This window comes from Spermophilus citellus, assembly GCF_964194105.1.
Source record: "Spermophilus citellus genome assembly, chromosome: 3".
NCBI lineage: Eukaryota > Metazoa > Chordata > Mammalia > Rodentia > Sciuridae > Spermophilus > Spermophilus citellus.
In genome coordinates this window covers 171756688-171769850 of record NC_138184.1, presented here as the reverse complement: position 1 = coordinate 171769850, position 13163 = coordinate 171756688, and the positions used below count along the sequence as shown (strand labels likewise).

At 31.9% G+C, this 13163-nt stretch overlaps 1 protein-coding gene across 4 annotated transcripts in view; it reads left to right on the top strand.

Annotated features, from left to right (window-relative positions):
- The window catches only part of PTPN12 (protein tyrosine phosphatase non-receptor type 12), a 110438-nt gene that overhangs the window by 58437 nt on the left and 38838 nt on the right, over positions 1-13163 (top strand). For all 4 annotated transcript variants that reach the window (XM_081282807.1, XM_081282805.1, XM_081282806.1 and 1 more), the window contains exons 6-8: positions 2384-2455; positions 4924-4983; positions 6436-6578. In XM_081282807.1, coding sequence (XP_081138933.1) covers positions 2384-2455; positions 4924-4983; positions 6436-6578 — 275 coding nt within the window. The remainder of the gene's footprint in view (positions 1-2383; positions 2456-4923; positions 4984-6435; positions 6579-13163) is intronic.

The following is a 13163-nucleotide window of genomic DNA, read 5'->3' as shown; positions in this document are numbered from 1 at the left end:
TCAATAAGAGAAATATTGCAAAAGCAAGATACATCTTAAGAGTTATGTGAAATGTTATATAAATAATTAGGAAACTGTAATTTAGCTAATAATTTATTCCTTCCAAACTGTATTTTTACTGGTATTGTCTTTTTGGACAGAAAATGAACAATTTAATATTAGAAAATATAACAATTGAGGAATTAAGTAATGAAATTATTCATTTAAATATTGTCAGCGTATACTTCAATACTATTATTAGTTCATTGAACTAGGAAATTTAAATTTCACACATTTAATGTTCTCTAATTAGTTACTGTTGAGGTTTAGGATTTTTCTTTTTATTCTCTTGATGAGTTTATATTGTATCATAGTAAAAATTTTTGATGAAAAACTGTATTGAGTGTAAAATTTTTTGAAGCAAATGGTTTTTGTGATTTATAATGTTTTGTTAGTATAAATCAAGAATCACTTATCCAAAATACTAGGGACCAGAAGTCTTTTCAAATTTTGGAAATTTTCAGTTTTTATAATAATTGCATAGATGTTACTAGTTGAACCTCCCTCATCCACAAACCCAAAACCAGTAATGCTGCAAAATCTAAAACTTTTTGAACACTAACATCATGCTTGAAAAGTTTTGCACTTGGAATTGAAACATTTCATAGGTTTTAAACTTTTTCATAAGAGAAAAAGTAGTAGATTGTGAATGAGTTAGGATTTATGAATTTATTTGATAATCTTGAATTGGATTCCAACTTTGAATGTAACTTAATGGAAGGAGCATAGATGATAGATGGAAGGAGCATAGAAACCTACGCTCTATTACCATTTTGACCATGTACAGTCTACTGCCACTCTCAGATTCACTTCCTCATCTCTGAAATAAATACCCATCTTGCAGTATTAGAGATCATGCAGCTATGACATTTAGCAAATAAGTTTTGGTATTACTTGCTTGGTTTTGGACCAGGAATATAAACACCTATATAATCTATATTTAGTTACTGCTCATTTGAATGAGGGGCATGTTACTCATATAACTGTTTTCTTTTTGTTTTAAAATATTAAAACTTTACCAAGTAGGAGACCAAATTACAAAAATCAAAAACAAAACAATCTTCAAAATAATATTATAAACAACCCTAAAAATGATATTTTCTATAAACTTCTCTTGGGCAATGGGGTTTAGAAATTACTTGTGCTTTTAAGCCTCTAAAATATTAGTATTTTTAAGCTAAACTGACACACTGAATAGTTCTCCTTTGCTGTCCTTTGAGCAGTATTGTCAGCTTACAGTTCATTCCAGCTGATATGTAAAAACTTCACTATTTCTGGAACTCTGATACTAGAAATTTATAAATTACAAGTCGTGGTATTACGGTGACTATAGATAACAGTAATGTACTATTCATTCCATGGTTTAAACATTATAAAATATATACATGTATTGAAGCATCAATGTTACCTCATAAATATGTACAATTTGGGGGTTTATATATGAGTTAAAAATAAATTTAAAATGAGAAATTAATGAACTGATCCATTTCCCACTGCCAAAAGATTTATTTTAAACTTGATGGTCGACCATAGACTTCCATTTTATTGGATCTTGATAAAAATTGCACCGTTTTTTAGTACTTGAATGATAGCATCTACTGAAAAATTAAGCTTTTCATTAACTTATCTTGTTTCCTAAAGTAATGGAGCTTAATATTAGAAACCAGTGAAAATTGAGTGTTCTATTTTTATATCTGCTTAAAATAGGAAGATAAGAGGGAAAACCGCCTATACTTTTTAATCTCAAAATTGAATACTTAAAATAATATATGGTACTTGCCTAAGGTTTGTTAAATCAATAGAATATGTGTAATATGTTCATAATTAGTATATATAATAGCCCTATAAAATAAGGATTAGTATTCCTTCTTTCTACAGATGAAGAAATTAAAGATTAATAAATAGTAAAATCGGTACTTTTCAAAATTCTTATACCAAGAAGAATGCTCTTTACACATTTCACAGATTTAACATTAATGAATTATCAAGTTATAGGCATTAAAACTTGTCTGGGAACCCTATGTACTAAATGAATTTCCTTGTGCCAGATACTTTTTTAAAGTAGTTTTCCTTTCCTATACAAAAGTGTTTGGTCTGCTGGGTAGACTGGGCAGGTGCAATGGACCTTATACATAAATTAAGGTCATTGTGACTAATCTCGGAGAAGATATAGTAGCTTACTTTTAAAAATAGTTGGGATAAATCTGAGCTGTTTCATAACCTAGTGATGCCAGTTTTTCTATTTTGGAGAAGTAGTAAGCTGAACTATAGGATACAAATTATTTGTGAAAGTTTAAGGAAAACTACTGTGTACATTACTTACTATCTTTTTTTTGAACAACAGAAAAAATGTGAGCGCTACTGGCCTTTGTGTGGAGAAGACCCTATAACATTTGCACCATTCAAAATTTCTTGTGTAAGTACCTATTTTTATACATGTTATTTAATCAGGAAACGGGCATGATAGAATTGATGAACAATAGGTTGATATAAGCCAAACACTCAGTTTCCAGTAAACTTACACTTACAATTTTAAAAATAGTAATAATGTTTGTTTTTATAGTTTAAATTTATAAGGTTTGGGAATAAGTTCTTATAAATGTATAAATTTACTTGTATATTATGGCGATTTTATTTTCATTTATCTGTTGAAAGTAGTGATTTATGTATATATTAAGAGTAAATGGTGGGCTGGGGTTGTAGCTCAGTGGTAGAGCACTTGTCTAGCATATGTGAGGCACTGGGTTCAATCCTCAACACCATAAATAAATAAATAAATAAATAAATAAATAAATAAATAAATAAATGGAGTAATAGTGTGCTTTGAATGATCTGTTTGGAAACTATATGTTCATTTCAAGGGAAATAATTGAGAAAGACCTTTGATGATTCAAATATAATATATCATATTAACCTTTCATATCCATATTATCCTTCCCAAAATTGTTGAGTTTGAGAATTGCTCTCCTGGAAGTTAAAAAATCAATCCTTCATGGCAGATAATTTAATATGAAACTTAGAATATATACCTTATTACTTAAGGATATTAAAGAAATTAAATCAAATAAATTAAGTAAATTAAGTCAAGCCAAAAATATAACACAGCAGAAATCAGAGAAAATGAATTTTAAAATTAAAAAAAATGAAGAAAAAGCATGAGTAAGAAAAACAAAGGACGGACAAAAGGAAGTCTAATATAGTCAAGCTTAAGAATAGAATAGGTTTTTTTTTTTTTTCTTTTAGGTGTCATGTGGCATCTTCTTTGTTTTTTTGTTTTTGTTTTTGTTTTGTTGTTGTTTGTTTGTTTGGTACCAGGGATTGAACCCAAGGGCGGTTAACCACTGATTGACATCCCCAGCATTTTTATCTTTTATTTTGAGACAGGCTCTCACTAGATTATTTACAACCTCAATAAATTGCCAAGGCTGGCTTTGAACCTGTGATCCTCCTGCCCCTGCATGCACCACCACACCTGGCTTGGCATCTTCTTTCTTAACCACATTAAAAATAATAATAATAATAAGATTTTATTTGCTCAGGCTTGTGTATATGTGAAAACTAATTGGAATCATTAAATGTTTATGTCATCTAAAAATGCCCTCTTAGAAACACCTACCATAATATTTGACCAAATAATCTGGGTACTCTTGGCCCAACCAAGTTGAGCCAAGATATAAAGTCAACTATTACATTCTCCATTTCTCAGCATTACTTTCACTTTGCTTTCTATAATTAAGTGAAATATAATTCACATATTTATTTATCACAACAGAACACAAATTTCTGAGTAAACAGAAATTTGCTGGTTCCAAAAAGCCAAAAATACTTACTCTCTTGTCCTTTACCGAATAAGTTAAATCTTAGACCAATGGTTCTCATCTATATTCCTTTTTTTAAAAAAATTTTAGTTATAGATGGACACAATACCTTTATTTTATTTATTTATGTAGTGCTGAGGATCGAACCCAGTGCTCCATGTGTGTAAGGCAAGCGCTCTACCACTGAGCCACAACCCCAGACCTGTTTTCCTTTTTGGTAAAAGTAAAAACATATACATTCAAAAAATACAAAGTAAATTACCATGATTTGAAAAACTGAAACAGGAAAAATATTATTTTTTTTTTTAAGAGAGAGTGAGAGAGGAGAGAGAGAGAGAGAGAATTTTTAATATTTTTTTTTTTAGTTCTCGGCGGACACAACATCTTTGTTGGTATGTGGTGCTGAGGATCGAACCCGGGCTGCACGCATACCAGGCGAGCGCGCTACCGCTTGAGCCACATCCCCAGCCCATTATTCTTTTAATAAAATAGCATATGATATTATCCTTGACAATCACTGCCCTAAACTATCATCTAAGGTTTTAATTAATAGGACTATAAGAATAATCTGCTTAGAGACATACTGATAAAGAGGCTTCATTCTAATACTTTGGCTAAATGACAGACAGTGAAAGACTTAAAGTGAGAGAGAGAGAGAGAGAAAGTAAGTAAGTTAGATAAGCTGGGTGCCATGGCACATGTCTGTAATTTCAGGCACAGAATTGAGGGAGTCTGAGGCAGGAGGATCACAAGTTCAAAGCCAGCTTCAGCAACTTAGTGAATTTTGTCTGAAGATTAAAAATTTTTTAGAAGACTGGGGACTTAACTCAGTGGTAGTGTGTCTCTGAGTTCAATCCCCAATACCACACCCCCCCGCCAAATATATATATGGAGAGAAAGAGGTATAACCTTTAGAATGGTTGTTTGTATAATTATCAGGTACATCTGGAATTTTAAAGGATAATTTTATATTGTGGGCTTTAAGTGTTTTGTTTATATATGTGTTTGGTATGTAAATGTTTTTGTTTTAATGTTCTTAGACTCACAAATGTTTCTCTGTCTTTAGGAAGATGAACAAGCAAGGACAGACTACTTCATTAGGACACTGTTACTTGAATTTCAAAATGTAAGTACTTTCCATTAGATGCAATCTCTAAGAATAGTTTTCAAAGAGAAGATATATAAATACTATACTCTTAAGTCACCATGTAAGGTAAATCTTCATTTAGGTATATATTATTTTTACTTGAGGCTATTGACTTCAGTGTTTCAGAGCTGTATAATATGGTAATTTCTCAAGGAAAGAATCTGAGAAAAATGTGATGAACATTGTAGAAATGCCTGTCAAATTCTTCCTCATGTCTCTATTTTTATTATCTTAATTTTTAAACCATTATAAATACTCAACTTGTTCATAAAATATATCATTCTTACCAATTTATACAATTGTAAACGTACCTATGATCTTCTACCTTCCTGTTTACATGCATAGTTCCAAGTACTTTTACTGCCCCTAACTTTACCTATCATTAACATGTCCCTTTAGATGAGTCATTTATTGTACATTGTAATTTTTTTCATCTATAATAATGTGTACCTTACTGAATTTCTATAGTATTATCAGGCCTGTGAATCTTTTTAACTTCCTAACAGTAGATACTATCATCTGCACTGTACATAGATACAGGGGCTTCAGAAAGTAAAATGGTTTACCTAAATTACTCAGTAAATGGCAGAAGTAAAATTTGATTAGTTTTACCTAGATTCCAAACCCTTTACTTTCTATTAACACCTAGAATAACCATTCTCAAAACATTTGTGACATCAGGACTCTCTTACCTTCTTAAAAATTTTTTACGCTCCCAGAGAGCTTTTATTTATTTATGTGGGTTGTATCTTATACTGTAATTAAAATGGAAACTGAGTTTTTACAAGGCATGAATAAAATGAAAAGATAAAATCCAGAGTCTTCAGCATATATTCTACTAGTTGTTAAAGGAAAAGACAAATAACCCCTTATTAATAATCTGAAAACACTTTAAAATTGATGGACCCACCCTGACCCCAAAGGAATGAGAATAGATAGGGTGGTACTCAGACCATACTTTGAGAACTGAAGTTCTTTTTTAGTTCAATATTCTGTTGGTCTAATTATACCACATTTTAACACAATGTTTATGGTATATTACTCTTTCATTTAATAGTGTGGATTAGTTAAATGATGTATATATAATGTATGGTTAAAATGTACTTTCTGGAGGTAAGACCACTGGGGTTAGATCCCACATTTGTCACTTCCTGTGAAACTTTAGGTAGGGTATTTAATCTTTCTATCAATTTTTTTACCTGTTAAATGAAGACATTACAACACTACCTTCCTTATGGAGATTAAATAAATTGTTACATGTGAAGCCATTTAGCATCAGTACTTGGCTTATTGGAGGCAATCAGTAAATATAGTTTGTTACCTTTTTTTAGGTAGTGCAAAGTACCAAACAAAAATGAAACTAAATGAGAATGTACAGCTTTAAATTTTGCAAATGTATTTTCCTAATTATTGAATTTGTTTTTCGTGAAGGAATCTCGTAGGCTCTATCAGTTTCATTATGTGAACTGGCCAGACCATGATGTTCCTTCATCATTTGATTCTATTCTGGATATGATAAGCTTAATGAGGAAATACCAAGAACATGAAGATGTTCCTATATGTATTCATTGCAGGTACAAAAGAATTTTCCACATGTATAAATACAGTACTTTTCTTTAACCTCAATGTTGAATAAGGTTCTATTTCTACATTAATGTGTTCTATTTCTACATTAATGTGATGATAGTAATCCTTAACTTATAGCCTTGTTATATAGTATGTTGAAATTTTAAAAGGTACCCAAAGAAGAAATTTTTATGTGGGTAGATATCTTATGACCCAAACATTGTTTTATAACAAATTAGTAAATATTCTTTCCTAAGGCTATTAAAGCTTGTGTTAGAGAATAAAAGCAAATCATTAATTTTTTAACTTAATTTCTCTGAACAGTGGTCAGTTTTCATAACTAATAAACATTGATGAGAATTTATATATATATATATATGTATATAGATATACACACACACACACACACATATACTGTACATAAGGTCTTATTTGTCTAAGGTATCATTGGTTTCAAGATATACCATTATGGGGCTGGGGTTGTGGCTCAGTGGTAGAGCACTTGCCTAGCATGTGTGAGGCCCTGGGTTTGATTCTTAGTACTGTATATAAATAAATAAAAGAAAATCCATCAACAATTAAAAATATATTTTAAAGAAAGGTTCCATTATTTGATATTTATTAAGAATCAGAAATCACTACCACATACAAGGGAAGGAGGTAATATGTAAGAAGTCATAGATGATAAAGTACATATCAATTTCACAACTGTTACGATGGGGATTAAATGTGTATTTTAGAACTGACAAACAATTCAGTGGCTGTTTCCATTCATCAGGCACATAAGTTTCCATGTTTGCGATGTTGCCCATCGTATCATGAATCATATTTTAAAGTTACTGAAATCTAAGTAGACCAGAAGGCTAGCATTCTTATATTAAGGCAGTATAAACTGTAATTGTGCTTTATAGAAGATGACTTCATTGTAGGCAATACCTAAGACTAAATGATTGCTGGCATTCTTAAAGTTTAGATGTACCTATATTAAATTGCTCGGTAGAGCTGGGCACTGTGATGCATTTCTATAATTCCAGCTACTCAGGAGGCTGAGGTAGGAGGATCCCAAGTTTGAAGCCAACCTAAGAACTTAGACCAACCTTATCTCAAAAAAATTAGAGCTGGGGGCCATAAGCAACTTAGTGAGACCCCCACCATCTCAAAATAAAAATTAAAATGTGGGCTGGGGCTGTAGCTCAGTGGTAGAGTGCTTGCCTAGCAAGTGGGAGGTACTGGATTCAATCCTCAGCATTTATTTTATAAATAAAATAAAAGTATGTCCTTCTACAACTAAAAATATTTTAAAAATAAAAATAATCTGAGAATGTGGCTCAGTGGATTCAGTCTCTAATACCAAAAATAAACAAGAGCTGGGGGTTGTACTAGGTGGTAAAGCACCTCTGGGTTTAATCTCCAATATTGCCCCAAAAAAGTCTTGGCATTTATTCAATCAGTATTTGAAGTTCAGTTAATCTTTGCAAAACTAGTCCTTTTGACATATAAAAAATCATGTAAACCCTGCCTTTGATTTTGGGGGGAATAAATATTGAATATGATATTGTTTGTTTTGGGGAGAATATTTTATATTCTAAGGGTAGAATATTTTATATTCTAAGGGTAGGGTAGAGTTTAGTTCTATTATATATTTTGCCTAAGATTAATTAGTTTAAGATAACTAATTGTTCTGTTCTGTTTGGGGATTTTTGTTTGTTTTGGTTTCTTTGGGGGCAGTACTGGATCAAACCTAGGGGTACTCTACCACTGAATTACATCCCTGGCCCTTTTTAGTTATAGGTGAACACAGTGTCTTTATTTTACTTATGTGGTGCTGAGGATCGAACCTTAGCACCTCAAACATGCTAGGCGTGCCCTCTACCTCTGAGCCACAACCTAGCCCACTAATTATTCTTAATTAAATATTTTGGGTTATATTGTAATCTGGTTATTTTCCAGTTGATAATATACTTGATCCTGTTTATAACAGAGAGCAAGGAAGCATTTCAGTTGGGAAGAAGTACTTAATTTTGGGGGGAGCGCGGAGTCAGAGAAATTACAAATGCATTTTTGTCCCATAGCTCATAAGAATCTGTATGATTGTTTAATCCTAAAATATTGACAATCTTTTGTTCCCTTGTTTAGTGCAGTATATTATGAGTGTACTACTTTATAATCTTAAATATTTGCTATTAATTTCTGCCCACATCCTTTTTTGGATGTTTTAAACAATAGCTCACGTTTGTTGTTTAGTCTATTTTTTAAAAATTTATATTTCTTTACTGACTTTTATTATTAAGAGTGTATTAAAAATCATACTGTTTCTTATAAAGTTGCTTATCAGGAATTTTTAGGTTATGTGTTTAATAAACTAATAAAAGTTTCAAAATATTTGTTAATGCTACAGCTTTACTATAAAATTATTTCGATGATGTCTGTAATATCTAATTACTTGTAGTGATTTTTCGTGTATTGTATACACCTCTTCTAGTTAAAAAGCTTTGAAGTATTTTTGTGATTTTTATTTTATTTTTAGATTAATTACACTTTTAATTTTTCATTACTGTATTATAGTTGTGTATAATATTGGGATTTCTTTTGGCATAATTATACAAGTATGAAATATAATTTATTCCAATTCTAGTCTCGGAACTTCCCCCATCCCTTCCCTCCTCCCATCCTGTTCCTTTTCCTCAACTCTACTGGTTTTCCATTTATTTATAGTTTTTTTTTATTAATGCCTTATAGAGATGTACATAAAGGCAAGATTTACGATAGTATGTTCATAAATGTAAGTTTGGTTAGTTTTACTCCACTGTTCCTCCCATTTTCCATCCCTCTTCACTCCCCATACATCTCTCATCGATTTTCATGGATTTCCCTTCATCCCCCAACTTTTTCTTTTTCCTTATTTTGGTATACCTTCTGATATGAGAGAAAATAGTCAACCCTTGACTTTCTTAGTCTAGCTTATTTCATTTGGCATGATATTCTTCAGTTCCAATCATTTATCAGCACATGCTATAATCTCTTTCTTCTTTATTTGTCAGTTGATATCTAGACTGGTTTCATAACTTGGCTGTTGTGAATTGCACGACTATAAATTCTGATGTAATTGTGTCACTATAGTATGTTGATCTTAGTTCTTATGGGTAAAAACCAAGGAATGGCATTAGCTGAGTCATATTGGAACCATTCCTAGTTTTTTGAGGAATCTCCATGCTGCTTTCTAGAGAGATTGTCCTAATTTGTGTTCCTACCAACAATGTATGAGTATACCTTTTTCCCAACATCCTCACAAACATTTATTATTCATATTCTTGATAAATGCCATTCTGACTAGAGTGAGGTGAAATCTCTAGTTTTTAATTTGCATTTCCCTGACTGCAAGAGATGTAGAACATTTTTTAAAATCTAAAATCTATTTGTTGGCCATTTGTATTTCTTCTTTTGAAAAGTGTCTGTTTAATTCTTTTTCCCATTTACTAGTTAGGTTTTTGTTTGTTCTTGGATTTTTTGGGGGAGGGTATTAAGTTTTTTTGAGTTTTTTATATATTCTGGATATTATCCCCCTGTTTGAGAGGTAGGTGGCAAAGATCTGTGGCTTTCTCTTCACACTCTTTAATTTTTTCCTTTGGAGTGCATAATCTTTTTGATGCTGTCCTACTTATTGATTCTTCGTTTTATTTCTTGTGCTTTAAAAGGCTTGTTAAGGAAATTGGTACGTGTCAATATGTTGATGTGTTGGGTCTATGTTTTCCTCTAGCATTTGCAGAGTTTCTGATCTAATTCCTAGGTCTTTTGTGTTGGGGGGAGAGAGTAACAGATCTAATAACTTCATTTTTCTACACATGGATATCCATTTTTCCTAGCACCATTTGTTAAAAAGGCTATCTTTTCTCTGGTGTGTGTTTTTGGCTCCCTTGTATATCAAATGACTGTATCTGTGTGGATTTTTTTTTGTGTTCTCTATTCCATTCGTGTTTCTCTGTTTTGATGTCAATGCCATGCTGTTTTTATTACTATACCTCTGTAGTATAATTTGAGTTTTGGTATTCTGATGCTTCCAACATCGATCTTTTTACTCAGGGTTGCTTTGACTATTCCGGGTCTCTTATTTTTCCAAATGTATTTTAGAACTTTTTTTTCCCCCTCTCGTTCTGTGAAAAATGTCATTGGTATTTTCATGGGAATTGCACTCAGACAATATAATGTTTTTGGTAGGATGACCATTTTGATATTACTAATTCTGCTATCTAGGAACATGGAAGATCTTTCCATCTTCTAAGGTCATCTTTATTTTTTTTCTTTTTTGGGTGAGCGGTATTCTGGGGATTGAACCCTGGGGCACTCAACCACTGAGCTACATCTCCAGCCCTTTTTTGTATTTTATTTAGAGATAGGGTCTCACAGCTGCTTAGGGCCTCATGAAGTTGCTGAGGCCGGCGTTGAACTTTCGATCCTCCTGCCTCAGCCTCCCAAGCAGCTGGGATTACAGGCGTGCACCCACTACACTCAGCTCATCTTCAGTTTCTTTCTTCAGTGTTCTGTAGTTTTCATTGAAGAGGTTTTTCTCCTCTTTAGTTAGATTTATTCACAAGCATTTTATTTATTTATTTATTTAGGGTATTGTGAATGGGATAATTTCCCTAATTTCTTTCTTAGCAGATTCATTATTGAAGTGTAGGAAAACAATTGATTTATGTATGTTGATCTTATATCCTGGTACTTTGCTAAAGTTATCAGCTTTAAGTTTCTTCTGATGGAGTTTTCAGGTCTTTTAAATATAGGATCATGTCATTAGCAAACAGATAATTTGACTTCTTCTTTTCCTATTTGTATCCCTTTAATTTCCTTATCTGATTGTTCTGGCTAGAGTTTGAAGGAATATTTTGAATAGGAGTAGTGAAAGTGGACATTCTTGTTTTGTTTCTCATTTTAAAAGAAATGCTTTCAGTTTTTCTCTGTTCAGTATGATGTTTGCTTTGGGATTGCCACATATATATATAGCCTTTGTACTGTTAAGGTTAAGTTTCTTCTATTTGCAGTTTCCCTAATGTTTTAAACATGAATGGGTGCTGGCCTTTGTCGAATGCTTTTTCTCCATCTATTGAGATGATCATATATTTCTTGTCCTTAGCATTATTTATGTGGTGTATTACATTTATTGATTTGTGTGTGTTAAACCAGCCTTGCATCCCTGGGATGAGTTTAGTTCTCATCTTAATTATTTCCTGTCTTCTGCTTTTGGAATGAGTTTGTTATTCTTTTTTCTAGTCCCTTGAGGTGTAATGGGGCATAAATATTTGCATTCATTATATCTTGTTGGATAGTTCCCTTAACCAATATGAAATGACCTTTGTCTCTTCTGATTGATTTTGGCTTGAAGTCCACTGTATCTGATATGAAAGTAGCTACCCCTGCTTGCTTCTGGCTATTATTTGCAAGGTTTATCTTTTTCTGTTCTTTCTCCTTTAGTCTATGGATATATTTGTCTGTAAGGCGAGTCTCTTGTAAACAACATATGGTTAGGTCTTATTTTTAATCCAACTTGCTAGTCTATGCTTAGATTGAAGAGCTTAAACCATTTATATTCCATATTATAAAGAGATGATTTTTATTTCCTTCCATTTTGATTTATCTCTAATTCCCATTTCTTGATTCTCCTTTAACTATTTTTCTATTGTGGTGCATCCCTGGGCTGGTTTTCATTTGTATTTTTCATTTCTTCTACATGAAATATTTCATGGAGTATGTTTTACCAGCTTAGTGGTTATAAATTCTTTGTTTCTGCTTATTATGGAAAGTTTTTATTTCATCTTCAGTTTTAAAAAATAGTTCTACTGGGCTGGGGATGTGGCTCAAGTGGTAGCACGCTCACCTACCATACGTGAGGCACTGGGTTCGATTCTCAGCACCATATAAATATAAAATAAAGATATTGTGTCCACCTAAAACTAAAAAATAAATATTTTTTAAAAAATAGTTCTACTGGATCTAGTAATCTTGGTTGGCACCTGTTTTCTTTCAGGGATTTGTATATTCCAAGCCCTCCTGGTTGAGGAATCAGTTGAAATCAAATTGGCTTACCTCTAAACGTAACCTACCATTTTCTCACGCAACTTTTAAAATTCTGTCCTGATTTTGTTTGTTGGGCATTTTTTTACTGTGTGTCATGGAGAGGATCTTTTTTTTTTTTTTTTTAATCTTTTCTCTTTGAAGTTCTATATGACTCTTGTATTTGGATTTTCATGTCATTCCTAAAATTGGGGGAATTTTATGATGATATTTTATTGAAAAGTTTGTGCATTCCTTTAGTTTGTATTTCAGAGCTTTCTTTTATGCTAGTGATCCTTAAGTTTAGTCTATTTATGTTATCCTCAATTTCTTGAATAGTCTCATCATTGTGTCTTGACATCTTTATTGTCAAGTTTATTTTCAAGATTATATACTTTGTCTTCAAGGCCTGAGAACTTATCTTCAAAGTAATCTAATCTATTGGTGATGCTTTCCACTGATTTTTTAATTTGATTTATTGAGTCTTTCATTTCCAGGATTTTGATTTGGTTCTTTTTTAGAATCGTCTTATTGAAATGATCTTT